This window comes from Eretmochelys imbricata, chromosome 1 (genome assembly GCF_965152235.1).
Source record: "Eretmochelys imbricata isolate rEreImb1 chromosome 1, rEreImb1.hap1, whole genome shotgun sequence".
Taxonomy (NCBI): domain Eukaryota; kingdom Metazoa; phylum Chordata; order Testudines; family Cheloniidae; genus Eretmochelys; species Eretmochelys imbricata.
In genome coordinates, this window is record NC_135572.1 from 278,333,759 (window position 1) to 278,351,005 (window position 17,247).

The following is a 17,247-nucleotide window of genomic DNA, read 5'->3' on the forward strand; positions in this document are numbered from 1 at the left end:
GGGGTGCAGGAGGGGTGCGGGATGCGGTGGGGGCTCAGGGCAGAGGGTTGGGGTGCAGGCAGGGGGCTCAGGGCAGGGAGTTGGGTCTGGGGTACAGGATGGGTTCAGGGTGTGGGCTCCGGTCTGGCGCCACTTACCTGGAGTGGCTCTGGAATGGCAGCGGCACGCAGCAGGGGTCAGGGCAGGCTGCCTGCCTGCCTGCCTGCCCCAGCCCTGCGCCGCTCTGGGAAGTGGTTGGCACCACGTCCCTGGGGCCCCTGGGGGAGGGGGCGCAGAGGGCTCTATGCACCTGTGGATACCTCCTCCGAAGCTTCCATTGGCTGCGGTTCCCCGTTCCTGGCCAATGGGAGCTTCGGGGGAGGTACACACAGGCAAGGGCAGTGTACGGAGCCGTCTGATTTCCCTCCCCCAGGGGCCGCAGGGCTGCGGTGCCGGCCTTTTCTGGGTGTGCTGCGGGCAGGGCTGGCTCTAGGTTTTTTGCCACCCCAAGCTCCAAGAGTGCAACTGCCCAAGCAAAAAAAAAATAAAATAAATCAAAAGGATGGCTGGAACGGCGCCCCTGGAATTGTGCCGCCTCAAGCATGTGCTTGCTTTGCTGGTGCCTAGAGCCGGTCCTGGGCGCAGGGCCCGCGGCGCCACAGGGGTGGCAATCCCACGGGCTGGATCCAAAGACTTGAGGGGCTCGATCCAGCCCACGGGCCATAGTTTGCCCACCCCTGTCATAGAGCTATGCTAATTACACCAGCTGAGGTTATGTCCAGTATACATTAACCTAAATAGGAAATATAAGGCCTGATTCTTATGTATATTACTTTTAAACCAGTGTGGAACTCATTTGACTTTGGTTCACTTACTCCTGAGTTATACCAGCGTAACTGAAATCAGAATCTGGCCCATGGTTTTTAACGTCATGATTGCTGGAAGATGAAAAGAAAATAATTAAACATTATTAATGAAATAATTAAACAAACCTCTTGGGAGGTTTGAACTTCAGAAATACAGGTGGCCTTGTCTGGAATACAGTAGACTGTACCAATCACTAATGATATTAAATTCAGTCTATTTCATACCTTTTCAAAGCAAGTCCATTATCCAATGTCTAGTTTTGACTCCTCCAGAACTTTGTTCATACTGAGAAGCCTTAGATTTTTTTACTCTCCATTTGATTTTACAATGGTCATTGAAAGTTTCTAATCAGATATAGAGCCTGTTGAAAAATGAGAAATACTTCCTACAAAGAATGTCTTTTGGTAGAAATTTAAAACATATGAAACTTTCTGGACAGCTTTAATTTCCAGCATAGCTGACATTGTTTTCTTTATTTATTTAGTATAGATGTACTGTACTGTAATTTCAATAAATGCAGTGTCCAGACTCTGTCAATTCGTCCCAGAGCAATAGGGGAGGTGGTTTTCAACATTTCCACAAGCATTCACTTTTCTAGCTTGTGCATCTGCTCAACATGATATTACCAGCAATGGCAGCAGCCCTATATGATATGTTCCCAAGACGACAGAAAACTGCACATGCTGGCCCAGTGCAGAGAAAAAAGCTACCAGGAATCTGGTATTTAATTGCTGTTTGTTCTAAGGTGTTTTTAAAAAAATCATTCAACATCTGGGGAGTTTTAAGGATGAAATTTTGGCCCCATTGAAGTCAATAGAAGTTTTGTCACCGACGTCAATGGGGCCAGGATTGGAAGCGTGAAAGAAAAAATCAATAATCCAGTCAACATTTGTAACGTTTTATTCCACATGATTGGGCAAGGCTTTTTGAGTTCAGCCTGACTTTTGATTTATCAGATATCCTTAAAGGTTCAATCCTGAAATCTCTTCTCAAGCAAAACGGCCTCTGATTTTAGTTACAGATGGGGGCAAAGAACAAATTTAAATATAGATCCAAACTTTCTCAGGGTTTAAGAGGTTTGGACCCTGTGTTCTGATTTGAACCCATCTCTAATTTCAGTGGGCATTCTCACTGAAAAAGGACTACAGAAATGGGCCCTAAAACATACCTTTTCTTTGTGATTGTACTGAGTCATCTATGGAGACAATCCAAGAATGTCTGTATTTTTAAATAAATTGCAGGGCAGCTAATTACTACTGTTTATAGGTGTAGGGAAACTAGTAAATAAGTAAATTAAAACAAATGATTCATACCCTACTGCCTGTTTTTCTTAGCGTTTTCATGTTAAATTACTATGTTTTGGAGGTGGACAACTTGGCTAAAAATAAGCATACCAATGGGAAGCTTAGAATACAAGCTCTTAAACCAGACTGACTTTTTTTTTTTAAATAAATAAATTTTGGTTTGGACCAATTCGTCTGTTTTAAAAATAACAAAAAGGAAAAGAGCAAAACAGAAGTTTTCTGGTAACAGGTGATTCTCTTTCACACTTCACTAACCCCTAACAAACTAATCGCCTGCTTTTGCGTTCCTTCTCATCACCCAAATCTCCCAGGGAAGTCAGCAGAAGATTTGGGTGCCCCAAAAATGCAGTATCAGGTCCATTATTTTTAATAATACCACAATGACATTTTGCAGTCTGTTAGTATTTCTCAATATATATTTTTTAATTATAATGAAAACAGCTATTAACGTTTGTTTGAAAGATCCCTTGTCTTGTCTATTTGGATTATGACCTTTTGGGGCAGGGACCATCTCTGACTATGAGTTTGCACAGCACCTAGCAGAAGCGGTATGTGAACTTGAATTGTTCCTTTGGGCACTACAGTAATACAAATGATAAAGAATATTTGAACACTTATACTAAATACTTTCTGTATGTGTGAGAATCAATTGCTTCTTCTTTGAGTGATGGTCCTGATTGTATTCCACTGAGGGTTTATGCATGTGGCACACATGCCCTGGCTCATGGTTTCTTCCAAGGAGATAAGGCATGGGGCAAACTGACTGCGTCTCCAGTACCGACCTGAACTAGGCAGTGGTGAGAAGGAACTATTAGTGTCCTCTTGTGTGTGATGCACATGAAAAAATATGCAATTGTACATAGTTTTTTGGTTTTTGTTTTACCATTTTTATAGTAGTTTTTGTAGTTTGATAGTTTAGGAAAAGGATTGGGTTTCCTTTTGCGGAGTTTTGTTCTTCGCAAACACCCCCCTCACCATACCCATGTGTGGGTACTGGACTATGCCAAACCCCCCTGGCTTTAAAATCTGCGCCTCCTGCCCGTGTTCCCTCTCGATCAATGACCAACACAGTGCTGCCTCGATTGCTTGGGAGAAGCCCACATTTCATTCAAGTGCATTATCTACCAGTTTTTCCCCCAGCCGTAGACAAGAACATCAGGCTCTCCGCCTCTGGAAGCATTTCATGGAAGTTGCTGTGAAACCTCATTCAGACCCTGGTCGGGCAACCCCCTGTACATCAGCTTGAGGCTGCCGGGGTGTGTCTCCAACTTTGGAGTCCAAGGCCAGCAGTGGTGACACCACTAAAAGGGCTTAGTGGGGAGATAAGGAAGCATGCACCTAAGCATGGCAGTAAATCTTCCTCTAGGCCTAAGAAGGGAAGAGACTCCGTCTTTGAGTTCCAGTCATGGGGATGAAGCATGTCCTAAAGTGCACAAACATGAAAAGAAGCTGCACAAATCGATGGATCCGCTGGTACTGAGTGCTGACCTGAACACACAGTCACCATTGGCGTACCTCAGAGCTAGAGAGCCATCCGCTCTGGGAAAGACCATTGCTCCCTGTGACCGGGTGTATCAGCCCCACACTGGTACAAAAGGGGTTAACCCTTCTCTCTTAGCCGAGGAGACCCCACCCCACCCCATCCCCAGCTCTGCTGGGAATGCTCCAGCTGGAAGCAGGATATAAAAGCCAGCAGAGCAGCTCAGTCTGGGAGGACCACTGGTGGGAAGGAGGTGTGTTGCTAGCTTCTGAGGGAGGACCTCCTGCACTCCGGGCCATGGAGGCCAGACAGTTGGAGATGGACCCCGACACACCAGCTTGGGACATCGCGGAGAGGGGAGAGACCGGAGAATCCCTGAGGTGGAGAACCCCAGAGACCCGGGTAGGAAGTAACCCAGGGAAGCTTTGCTGGGGAAACATTTACAGAGCTGGACCAAGGCGTGGCATATTTCGGCTGGAGCCCTGGCGAGCTGGTGGTGGGCAATTCTGCCATCGATAGGGCCCTGGGTTGGGACCCGGTGGAGAGTGCAGGCCCGGATCCCCCTAACATGACCACAGCCCACCACAGGGTGGTGGCCTTGCTCACCAGCATTATGGACTCTGGCCACCAGGCTGCACTGCCCTGAGAGCAAAGGCTGTAGTAATGACTCTGGCCATTGGGCCGCACTGCCGTGAGAGCAAGGGCCATGTCACTGACTCCGGCCATTGGGCTGCACTGCCCTGACAGTAAGGGGTGTATTATGGACTCTGGCCATTGGGCCGCACTGCCCTGAGAGCAAGGGCTGTAGTCCTGACTCTTGCCATTAGGCCACACTGCCCTAAGGGCAAGAGCCGTATTATTGACTCTGGACACTAGGCTGCACTGCCCTGATAGCAAGGGCTGTGTTCCTGACTTTGGCCACTAGGCCAGACTGCCCTGATAACAGGGGCTATATTATTGACTCCAGTCGTCAGGCCGTGCTGCCCTGATCACAAGGGTCGTCAGACTAAGGTCAAAGGACCACACAGCCCCAGCGCCAGGGGCAGCCCTATAGACACAACTGCGGGGCCGTAACGCACCCAACCCACCAAACGGTGACGGGTGCATTAGCGCCGCGACACTCCCGTACCAGTTCCAGAAACTGAAAAAGTTCTCTTGACTCTGAGGAGATCGGGAAAAGCACCAGAGCCTCAGGAAGTGTTTTCCCTAGGAGAGCCAAGGTTCCCAGACCTTCTGGGGCCCTCTACTTCAAGGGAACAGCACTAGACATACCATATCTGAGGCATTCCTCACCCCCACTCTGGCTGTGTACATGTGTCTGATGGCTCTGAGGGTACCACCGATGGAACCAGTCTCCGCATTTTCATCTTCGGAGGACACAGATAAGTGATGAGATCCTTTCTTGTCACTACGAATATCAGTGGAGCCTTCTACATTGTGGCAGTATCCTCTACTCCAGCTGCTGCAGAGCCACTGTTCTCCTGCACCACTGGGCTCTCCTCAGCACGCTCCATTTCTGTCATACTGGGCCTATTGGGGATCCTGGCCCCAGTGCGCTCCCTCAGAACCTGTCCCTTCCACCAGGGAGGCTTTGCCTATTTCACAGTCTCTGGCGTCTTCAACTAGATGCTCAGAACCAGCATGGAAGATAAGCCACTCAGTCTGGCTCTGACGATACTGCTGGAATAGGAGAGATTCCTGTTATCCTCACCTGATGCAGCAGTGACTTCAACATTCCCCTCCCCCCACTCCTCCTGACGACTACCATCAATTCCAGGATCTCCTGTGCAGACTGACTGGAGAGCTTCACATCCCCCTCGAGGAGATCCAAGACACTCAGCATAAGTTGCTGGATAAACATTGGTGTCAAGACTCCTACCAATCAATGATGCCATCCTTGAGCCAGCTCGCACAGTTGGGCATACGTCAGCCACATGTATGCCTACTCCAAAGAAAAAAAATATTATGTACCAGCCAAGCGGTCTGAGTTTCTGTTCTCACCCCTGCCTTCCCAAATTTACCTGTGGTCCAGGCAGCGATGGAACGGGCTAGGCAACAGCATCCATGCTCCATCCCCTCTGACAGGGAGGGCAAGTGACTGGACCTTTTAGGCTGCAAAATCTTCTCTTCATCCAGCCTTCAATTCAGGACTTCGAATGATCAGGCATTACTTGCCTGTATTCTCACCATTTATAACCCATTATAATGAATTACCAGTGCAACACATGTACCCAGCTACTACTAACAAAGCCAACATTTATTATGTCTGCTCACGCACAACCCATTAAGAAATACATGTATTAATATTCATAGAGAGAGGGGACAGTGTTTTGAATCACAGACATTTGAACTTTCATACATTTAGAAAGAGCTTCTTATTATATTTGTTCAGATATGCATTGAAAACATCCAAGGACTCTCCTCTCTTCTGAAAATTACTCAAAAAGGTGACTTTTCAAAGAAATTCACTGAACTCCAGTACCATTAAATCCTCACACACATTGAAAATGTACCCTGTTTTGTTAATTATTACTCAGAGTGCCAAAAGCCTAAGTGATTTAAATGACTCAATTGTATATACATACGACACTGAGATGCCTAGATATTGTATATATATATTAATATTAAAGGGTCCCCTGCTTGTCTTTCTGGAATTATAACATTCTTTTGGAAGCTGTTTGGCTGATACCTGCAATTTCAAAATTGTCTTTGAAATTACCCAAACAGTGAGTGGAAGGAGATGACCAAGGAAGAGCCCTTTATAAGACCTGAAACACAGACTGATTATATGGAGGCTAAAAGTGAACAGGTAAGAAAATATAGCTATTTTTAACTGCCTACAGTTTGTTCTGCAATGGAATGTTACAAATACTTTCTCTATTTGCCCTTTTTCAGTGCCACTTTTGCTAGCGTACATATGAAGACTGTTTAGCACAAGGCAATTCTTTGGAGTAAGAGAGGATAAGAGTGGCGATGTGATAGGTGGGATCAGTGGCAGTTCTTCATAGTGGAATTTGAATGTGTTTTCTTGCTGTAGGGTTTAAACCTTAGGCAGAATAACCTATTGGCTGAATGCCTTGGCAAGGGATGGGATAAATGACTCAATAGATCTTTTCCATCTCTAACTCCTATGATATAAATATCTGGACTTATTTTTCACATGAACTGGTAAAAGTTTGGGAGGTTTTTTGGTCATGTTCTCTCACATGCTAGCCCTACTAAACTTCTGTCAGTTTTATGCACATCTCTTAAACCACTGCAGCAGAGACACATCTAGTAAAAGTTTGAACGTTCCCTAAAAGTTTGTTCCAGGCTACAAACATTTGTGGTTTCCCCTAGACTGAATCTAAAAAGGCTAAAGTGAAAAAATAATGAAATTCTGGGAGTTCAGACTTGCTTAAAAGCAAGATAAATGTAGTCATAGTAAAAGTTACTAATTATCCTATGTTAAATTTTAAAATATAGTGCTGCAAGTATGTTACATTAAATAACAAATGTAGATTTTTGTATTTTGGCAAAACTTTATTTTCACATTAATGGTGAGAAGTTTTCCATTTGTTCGTAATTGGGCATTATTTTTGTTCCACTGTGGATTTAGTACAGATGAGGAATGACATGTACTTTGCAAGTCCTATGAGCTCTGTCATACAGTGTTGTTTTTTTTTTTTTGACTTTGTATTAAATGGCCAGTTAGTTCACTAGTATGTTAATATATGTGTGGACGCAAATCATTGTAATGTGCACAAACTAAAGTTAAACCTGTGGACACCCTGTGTAGACCTGCCCCTTGTCTTCACAAGGCTACAAAAGTTGTGACAAACAAAATTAGACAAGAATTTTCTGAAGGCAGATATCTTGTCCACCTTTTTTGTGATTTTCACTTTTATGTTTCTCATTTAAAGCTATTTTAACTGAGGTTGTGTGTGTCTTAATGGTATCATACCGTAGCCATTAATGCTTATTTCCTCTGATTTTCAGTCATGTCTATTATTTCAGTTTCTTGTATTGAACTGATTTCTGCCATTGGCACCTTCAGATTTGGGGATCATGAAAACAAGAATAGTGATGTCTGCAAGAATGGCAAGTTTCTGTTTCATTTTCTTGATTAAATGACTGTATATGCTCTCGAGTTGTTCTCTACATAGTTTATCAGCCAATATATATAAACTGTGTGTTTAGAGACAAAGAGGATCTATAGCTGAAATGCCTCTAGTCATGGCAGTTTTTTCCTTCCTAAATTTGTGACAATCTAGTTCTTCATAATTTATACCCGACTGAAGAAATGATTTAAGATCATGAGATGGGATCTTCAAAAGTGCTTAAGTGATTTAGGAGCACAAGTCCCATTGACTTTCAATAGGGCTTCCACTCCTAAACTACTTAGGGGCTTTTGAACAGAATCATAGAATATCAGGGTTGGAAGGGACCTCAGGAGGTCATCTAGTCCAACCCCCTGCTCAAAGCAGGACCAATCCCCAATTTTTGCCCCAGATCCCTAAATGGCCCCCTCAAGGATTGAACTCACAACCCTGGGTTTACCAGGCCAATGTTCAAACCACTGAGCTATGACCCCCTCTGTCTCATGAATATTTTCAATATCTTTTAATGCTGCATTAAGTTGTATTGCATGACTACTGATTACAATCTTTAATTTCCAAAGCTTGTTTCTTTTTCTAGTCGCTACTTGACCTTGTTTATGAAAATTTGGCAATCATGTGTTCTTCTTTTGCCAAGTTGTCTAATGAGTAGTTTAGGAGAGGTAGTCCCTTTTACTATTGTCATTCTATTTTTTTAGAATCCAGTTTCTAGAAGATGTTTCTTAACAACTGTAGATGATTCATAAATATTTCTTTGTTGTCCCTTTGGCTGGTATTTCATAAGCACATACAATAGTTGATGTAATCATTTTCTAAACATTTGCAAGAGTTAATGTCTTGACTGTACTGATCTTAGCATGAAGAATGTTAATACTGAGATATAATCCTTGCTAGGGTCAATAACTTCCATTTGCTAAATTGTATGGTTTATTGTATTTTATTTAGATGTGGAATGGAGAAGAAACTTTGACTTGATCAAAAGTGCACCTGTTTTATTGCTTTATGGAAATCCATTATTGCAGTTCTTTGTTAGTGTGAGGAAAAAAATCTCTTTTGCATTCTTTTGATCTTTGTTGCATGCTGCATATGATATGTTTTAAATCTTCTATTCTTTATCTTTTCTATTAGGCAATCCATTTAAACTAGAGGTTTATCTATTTAACTTAGATTCCTGGGGTGTACATTAAGTGTACACAGTCAAGAAAAAGAAACTAGAGGTCATTGAAAACAGCTTGATGAAAATATCTGCTAAATATACAGTGACAGTCAAAATAGCAAGCAAAATGTGAGGGTTTATAAAGAAAGGGTTAGAAAACAAAACCCAAAATATGTTGGCTTTATATAAATAAATAATATACCCTCATCTGGAATAGTGTGTTCAGTGCTGGTGCCAACTCAAAAATACAAAGAAATATACCAAAAAAACCAGACAATGAAATTGATTAGAAGCAGGAAGAGACTTCACTGAAGAGACTGAAAGGAATAGCACTTTAACTTAGAGATGAACAACAGAGGACTTTTTAAGAGACATGTAAAATACTGTATGGTATAGTGAAGGCCAGTTGTGTATATCTGATTACCCTTTCTCATAATACAAGACAAAAGGGGCATTCAAAGAAACTGACAGATAACAAGTTTATATCCGATAAGCTAAATGCTTTTTTAAATGCAACATATACTTAACCTGTTGAACTTGTTGCCATAAAATATTGAGACCAAGAGCTTAGTATGAACAAAAGAAAGTATTAGAAATTTTAATGGATAATGAGAACTTCCATGGTTATATATGGTAGGATAAAAACAAAAGATGACAAACTCCATTGCATCCAGGCATGCACCAAATACTAAGGTCTAGATCCACAAAGGTATTTAGGCTCCCAACTTCCACTGATTTTTGTAGAGCACTTAACGCAATGGGTTCCTGTTCCATGACTGGGAATTACAGGCACTACTGCAATACAGACCATGATGAGGAGAATAATGAATAACTAATTAGGAAATCTATCTCCTCCACAGGCAGATTATTCCATAATGGTCAATTATGGGGCTTCTTTTCACCTTCCTTTGAAGCATTTGGTATTGGCTGTAGTTGGAGATATGTAACCAGGCACAGACTCACTGGCAGCACCTCCTGCTGTTTGTCTCAGGGAATTAGCATTCCAGCCTCTAGAGCACCCTCTTCAGGCTGATGTCTCCCCTTGCTGCTGGCTCCCATGTCCCTCCCAGCACCCCAGTGCCCCTTTCACTGGGTGCTGCCCCCTGGTAGTACCCCACAGTTCTGGGTCTCCCCCTCCCAGGGGAACCCACCCACCCATTATCCCTACCTTGCCACAATCATAGGCTCCTGCCAGTCACTAGCTAGCCCCCACGCCCTGGGGCAGACTGCAGTATGAGCCACTCATCACAGGCAAGGTTGGTTTTGGACCTGCTGCCTCTGTCTAACCTTGGGCTGTCCCCTGCAACCCCAGTACCTGCTAGGCCTAATACTAGGCCACAGCCTGGGGCTTTCCTGGCTGGAGCTCCCTAGCTCCTCAGATGCTTCCCCAGCCCTGCTCTAATCTCAGTTTTCTGCTTAAGGCCCTACAGCCAGGTCCCTCCCTCTCAGAAGCTAAAGAGAGTATCTCTTCTGTTCCTGGCATCCCTGGCTTTTATAAGGCCCAATGGGTCTGTTTGGGGCGTGGCCCCCAGCTGCGGCTGCTCTGCCAATCAGCCCAGCTCTTCCCCTGCCCCAGCCCTCTCCCAGGACTATCTTAAACCCATCTGGGCCTGAGCGAGCATCCACCCTGCTACAAGATAGAATACTTGACTATGAGGTGGACTATTGATTTGATCTGGTATGGCAAAACCTATATTTCAATGAGTTGTTCCTGCTGAACTATTTGGTAATGAGAGCTGGGTTTTAAATTGTATATGATGTCAACTAAATAATCACAGATCACCTAACTAATTAGCTTTGGTTAGTAAATATTTTTACGCTCAACCTAATTATTAGCTAAATACAGTTTTATTGTGTCTGTAGCTTACTTGTATCCTTTTTATGTTGTGTTCTAGATAGGGGGGGAAAAAAGCTTTAGAACAGATAGGGGTATTGGTTGATGCTGAGTAACTTATCCTGTGTTACACTGCCATTTCAGGGGACCCCTTGCCAGCAGCACCCTATGTGCGTTTTGCCTCGGATTTCTTTCTACATGTTGTTCTTTTTGGCCTTATAGGCCATTGTTTGACAGAAAGGGAAAAATTGTTACAAATTGTAGCCTGTGTTATAGAGGTCAGACTAGGTTATCATAATTTGTCCCTTTTTGGCCTCCAAATCTAGGAAAAAATGTAAATAAGAGGCATAGGTGCCAACTTTCCATTGTGCCGAGGCGTGCTCGACCCCAGACTCTGCCCCAGGCCCCGCTCCCACCCCACCCCTTCCCTTAAGACTATATCCCAGCCCTGACCCACTTCTTCCTACCCTGCCCCTTCCCCTGAGCATGCCGCATCCTTGCTCCTCCCCACTCCCAGCCTCCTGCAGGCCAAGAAACAGCTGACTGCAGCAGGCAGGAGGCATGGGGAGGAGGAGCTGATCTGCAGGGCCCACTGGCAGGCAGGCAGGAGGTGCTGGGTGTGGGGCGGAGAGGGAAGTGCTGGAGGGTGCTCAGCACCCACAATTTTTTCCCCATGGGTGTTCATAGCCCCAGAGTCAGCACCTATGATAAGAGGCATCGTGTATGTTAAGGACTATGGATCAAGATGTAACTGAGAGGGAAAAAAAAACTTGTTCTGAGTGTTTGCAAAAATACCGTCAGGTTTTAAAATGTAGAATTTTCAGTTGACCGCTCAATTAAGTGTGCAATTGCTCATGCAAATTTCCATTTCCAGTAGTACTAGTTCTTATTTAAATTACTCATACAAAATATTTTTATTTGAGCATGCAACTGCTCAAGCATCAGTACCATATTTAGTGCTTAAAATACAGCCTTGCTATCTTTCACACCAACATAATTTCTTATTTAACAAAACCAGTAGGGAATTACTTAAATTTATTTTTTCTCTTACACAGCATGTCTCATCCACAAGATGGGAAAATTTCCCACAGGAGGTACCACAGAGTCATATGTAGTACTTGCTTGTAGAAGTTTGCGGGGAAAGTCCCACCCTTTTCCAGTCCTCTTCTGATTCAGCAAAAGTGCTGATGCAATTACAACCCACAACTAGATTTTTTTTGGAATCTTGAAACTTATCACAGGCTAAAGAGCTGCCTGTTGGCTATTGTTGAAGATAAATGGACAGATCAGCCAATCAGACACAGGTGAGAATGACCATTCTGGGGGCAAAAGGTGTTTTGTGCCTCCTGGTTAGATGCACAGACCTGTTCTTTTGATTTAAAAAAAAAAAAAAGTTACTTTATTTCCTCTTTCAAGGATTAGAAGTAAACAATATTAGGAAACGAGAGGGAAGAAAGTACTGTACCACAAGTAAAAGAGAATTGTCACTATACTTTAGGGACAGATCTTGCATTCTTTGTGCATCCAAAACTTCGTTTGAAACTAATTTGCCTAAGTAAGGACCACAAGATTTGCCCTAAGAAAATTAGAAACAGGACTGAATTGAGAGGGTTTAATAAAGATCTCCTCTGTGAAAAAGAAAGGGAGGCTGAGAAGGATTCTTCGTAGGCAGGGCCTTTTATGTGCTCAGTTTCTATAGTGTTTATAGGTAGGTGAAGCAAGTGCTCTCCAATTACTAGTGACAGTTTGGTGGCATGCGAACCCAGCCATGTGACTCTGTATACTGTGAATCTGCCAAGGCAATATATGCAGAAAACCCAAGCTGGTGAGAACATTTAAAAATTAAGTTTGAAAATTTGTTTATAAGGTTGAGCTTGAAAGACTGCATCAAAGGGAAGACCACAACACACAATGGGAAAGTGTCTGAATAATAAATAGATTTAAATTTGATTTTTTTTTTCTTTCTGTGGCCAGGACTTGGTTTGGGTGAGAGAGTACATTTTTTTTCAATTTCCTGAATTCTTAATTTGAGATCAATGCTATCATTAAAAAACCCTAAACTATTCTGAGAAGTAGAAGCCTGATCCAGCAAGATGCTAGAGTCCTCCTCTGTAAACGCAACATCCTCAGCTCTTTCTAACATTAATGGGAGCTAAGAGTGTTTAGGGCAGTGCGGGCGGCCGTGCCTGCGGACAGTCAATGTAAAACTGTCTTGTGGCCTGCCAGCGGATTACCCTGATGGGCTGCAGGTTGCCCACCACTTGTTTAGGGTGATCATATTTCCCAAAAACGAAAATGGGACACAGCCAGCCGCTCACCTGAGGCCCCCCACAATCCTGTTGCTGGTCGCTGGAACCCTGTGGGCCCCTCCCCCCTGGAGCAAAGCTGTTGCCCCTGGCTGGAACAATGTGGGGGGCCCCTGCATGCTGGAACACTTCCTCTCCCTCCTAGCCCTGCCTCCCCTGCTGCAGGGGGCTGGCATCTCTGCTTGCCCCCCCCGCATGTTCTTCCACACCACACCCTACTTTTTTGACAAAAGTGAGCATTTGTCCCATTTTTGCTTACCAACTAATCAAATCAACAAGAGCAAACCGGACAAATTCCTCCTTTTGAAAAAGAAGTCGGGATGGCTGGACAGGGCTTAAAAAAGGGACTGTCCTGGCCAAAATGGGATGTCTGGTCACCCTAGTGTTCAGGATTGGGCCCAAGGAGATGTGAACATGACAGGAGCTAGACTCGGATATTCTAGACTTCCCTCCCTCCCATCTGTGACATCATGGAATGCCACAGCATTTTCTCTGGTTGCAAAGCTCCTGACTGGGAGAACAGCACTATTGTATTCAGAGCAAGAGACAGAGCATTAATGATGTAACTAAAGCAATATCAAAAATTTTATAATAAAGACTGCAATTCGACTTTCCTTGTAGCTTTTACTGCCTCCAGTAAAGGTCAATCAGCCAACTGCAACAAAGATTTTATTTGAGAGGGATTAGTTACAAACTAGAGAATGTGCCATCACATTAACACTTACTTTTCTTGAACAACAGACTCTGGACTATGGTGTAACTTCTCAAATTCTCTCTGAAGTGTTTAGCAGTATGCACGGAAGCAGTTAAACTAGAATTAGATTTCCTTGCTTTCCCATTTGCTGCTTCAGAGATAAAAGACAGCAACCATCAGGTAAGTGAAGAGCAAATTTATTTGCAAATCCAAAAAAAATCTGGACTATTCACAGACGTAGAAAAAGAAATAACAACCAAGCTCTCAAAAGTAATGATCAAACAATGTTAAAGAAGCAGTTTAAAAATAATGAAAAACCCAGGAGGTAAAAAATTCTATTATATCTATTATAAATAAATACTAATTACTTAACTAAATTATCATACTATGAAATAGTCTTACAACTTTATCTTAAAGATCTTCTGTACTTTCCACAGTATGCATCCGATGAAGTGAGCTGTAGCTCACAAAAGCTTATGCTCAGATAAATTGGTTAGTCGCTAAGGTGTCACAAGTACTCCTCTTCTTTTTGTGAATACAGACTAACATGGCTGTTACTCTGAAACCTAACTTTATCTTTCTTTAGGAGCTGGTGGTCTATCAATCCTGTAACCTAACAGATTCAAGGCTGGTAGTCTTTGCTTCCAAATTCTCTCTGGGTTAGTACAACTGCATTTTCTACGTTTAAGACAATCCTGGTTCTTTGTGGGTCAGTGGTAGTTTGCCATTGAATCCATTAGGACCAGGATTTGGCCCAGAAAAAAACATCCCCAGTTACTGAACACTTAAACATGAATTTAAATCTCAGTGTATGGGATTTAAGTGCATATTTAACTTTTTTTGAATTTAGTTTAAGTGAGAAAATTCATTCCTCCGTCATCAGTTGCAGGATAGTTGATTGTGTCGCTAGTTACTGCAACAGTTCAACATGTTCTCACAGTAGGTTTTTGGTAACTATTTCAGTGTGTCCACAGCATTTATAGCCATGGTTATACTAGGTATGGTCCTGGGATCCAGTGTTTTAAAGAGGAAGTTTATTAATAGCCCCAACTGGCTTAATGAGAACAGGCTGGGGGCAGGTGCCACCTTCCTGTCCTGCTTCACTCCCCCTTTGTCCTTAGTACTACACAGACACGGTGGGTGAGATAATAGCTTTTATTGGCCCCATTTCTGCGCTGGGAGAGCCAGGCTTTGGAGCTGACCGAGCTCTTCTGGCCTGGCTCTCAACAGAAGGGGGTGGGTCCAATAAAAGCGATCACCTCGCCCACCTTGTCTGTCTGGTATCCTGGGCCCCACAGGCGGCACCAGCCCTGCAACCACCTGCAGTGCAGCGTCCAGCCTGGTCCCACTCAGCTAATTGTTGCTGAATGTCCCGGGGGGCGACAGCCAGATCCCCAGTAGGGGCCCAACGAAGCGCTGAGGGGAAGGGGAATGGCGGGGAGGGAGGCATCCCCGTTGGGCCCGGGCAGGCAACCCCAAGCGCGCTGGGTGGAGGCAGCCGCCCACTCCTGCAGCGCCGCTTGCCCCGAGCGCGGCCCGCGGGGAAGCCGGAGCGCTCCCGGCCCAGCCCTGCGGGACAGGCCGCCGCTCCCTGGCGGAGGAGAGTCCCCGCCCAGCGGCTGCCTGTCAGTGGCGGAGGCTGGCGCCGCCGTCCCGCCCCTCGGCTGCTGCTGCGGCGGCGGCGGCTCCTCCTCCCGGCGGGCAGCCCCCGCTGTCACCGAGCGCGCGGGCCGGGCGGCGCGGAGAGCGGGTGCCCCCTCCCCGGCGCCGCGTCCGCAGGCAGCCGGCGGGACCGGGCCGCTGTAGCCATGTTGAGGAGGATTTTGCAGCGGGTAAGAGGGTGACAGCGGCCGGCCCGGGCAGCCGCGTGGGGAGGCGGCTCCGCTTCCTGCTGCCAGCGGCGGCGGGTCAGGGCAGGGGGCAGGCGGCGCGTGTGGCAGCATGGCACCCCCCCGCCCCGCGCTCCGGCCTGCCTCCCCAGGCCCGGCTGCCTGCGGGCCCCCGCCCTGCCCCTTCGTGGGGGAGGCAGCACGTTGCCTGCTAGCCGGGGCCCTCCCTCCACCCCCCTCCCGCTGTGGGGCAGCCCGCTGGGGGTACGGCTCGGCCGGGAGGGGGGATTCCTGTCTCCCTAGTGTTCAGTGCCAGGCAGTGACCCCCGGATCACCCCCCTCCCCACACACACAGGTAGTCTGGGCTGGGCAGGGCCCCCTCGTGTGCCCCGGAATGTTTCTGCCCCGCCTGGCGCAGGCCGAGGCCAGGGAATCCGGCGGAGAGAGGGAGCGGAGGGATGCAGGCCCAGGACCCAACTCCTCTCCACCTGACTCCTGCTGCAGTAGGTGGTGTCCGCCTGGTGCTGGGCTGGAGGCCCGTTCTCGTGTCAGGAGAGGGTTAATGGCAGGGCTCTCTGGCTGGGGGGTGTCGCTGCTGGGGTTGGGAGTCATTACTCACGCTCCTAAGTCTTGTGTTGTTAAACATACATTTCTTACGTCTCCCGCTGAAGCTCCCCGAGCCATTGTACACTCTCACACTCACAGAAGATGAAAATAAATTCAAGTCACACACATTCTGTAACTCAGACCCACAGTAATCCTGGGTAGTATATTTCCATCCTACTTCCCTCTGGGCTCTGATTAATAAATAAACTCTAAAGTCAGTTGAAATACAAATGCAAGCCAGGACACCAAAAACTACCAGCCAGCTGTTGCCTATTTTAGGAATTGGTTCCTGTGTAACTTTAGCTAGGTTTAAAAATCAACTTGTGCTATTTGATTCTGGACCCCATCTTTCCTTCTGCTCTCCTCATCTGCCTTTAAAAAAAACCTCAGTTGTTTACCTTGCTACTATGTTGGTGTGTTACCTGTCATTCTAATAGGTTGTTTGTGGTTTACATGGATGTTGACCATGCAATATTAATGTGCAACAAAACATAGATGACAAACATGGTTGTCAAAAACATTTGGTTTCCACTGGAGTTGGATAACTGGTTCAAAGTGCAAAGGGAATGCCTTCATCTTTGGTGTTCAGCATTGGGATGTACAGAATAGAGTTGAGTCACCCAGCTAGTTGAAAGGGTGTGCTCTAATTCCCGCATAGCTTTCATGCAATATCAGTGTCATGTAGAACTTAGTCATGTATAAGTGGTGAAAATAGCCAACTTTGGTATTTGACACCAGCTTTGAAAATTGCCTGTTTTCACAAGCATATTTGTGAAAGGCTTTGAAGGCTTTTGAAGTTGTTGTTCTAATAATACTCTGTGTAAGGAACATGTATTGAAACAATGATAATAAATCCTTGTTATGTGTGGGAAGGAAGGATATCTGTGTACATACAGTATTGGTGTACTTTGAAGTATGGGGGGACTGATTTTTCTTGTGCCTCAGACTGTATCTCTGCCATAGTTTCTAATCAATCAAAGTTTTCCCCTCTGCTTATTTAAAAGTTACTGTTTACAAGGAGTAGTTTCCTGCCTGAAATATGACTTACCTTATTAATTCTTTGGGAACAGCAAAAAACAGGGAAACTTTATTTTT

General features: G+C 45.1%; 1 protein-coding gene across 2 annotated transcripts in view; it reads left to right on the top strand.

Annotated features, from left to right (window-relative positions):
• Positions 1–15,436: 15,436 nt before the first annotated feature.
• Positions 15,437–17,247, top strand: part of EEA1 (early endosome antigen 1) — a 136,799-nt gene continuing 134,988 nt past the window's right edge. For both annotated transcript variants that reach the window (XM_077832394.1, XM_077832401.1), the window contains exon 1: positions 15,437–15,549. In XM_077832394.1, the coding sequence (XP_077688520.1) occupies positions 15,526–15,549 (24 nt within the window). In that variant the 5' untranslated portion in view covers positions 15,437–15,525. The remainder of the gene's footprint in view (positions 15,550–17,247) is intronic.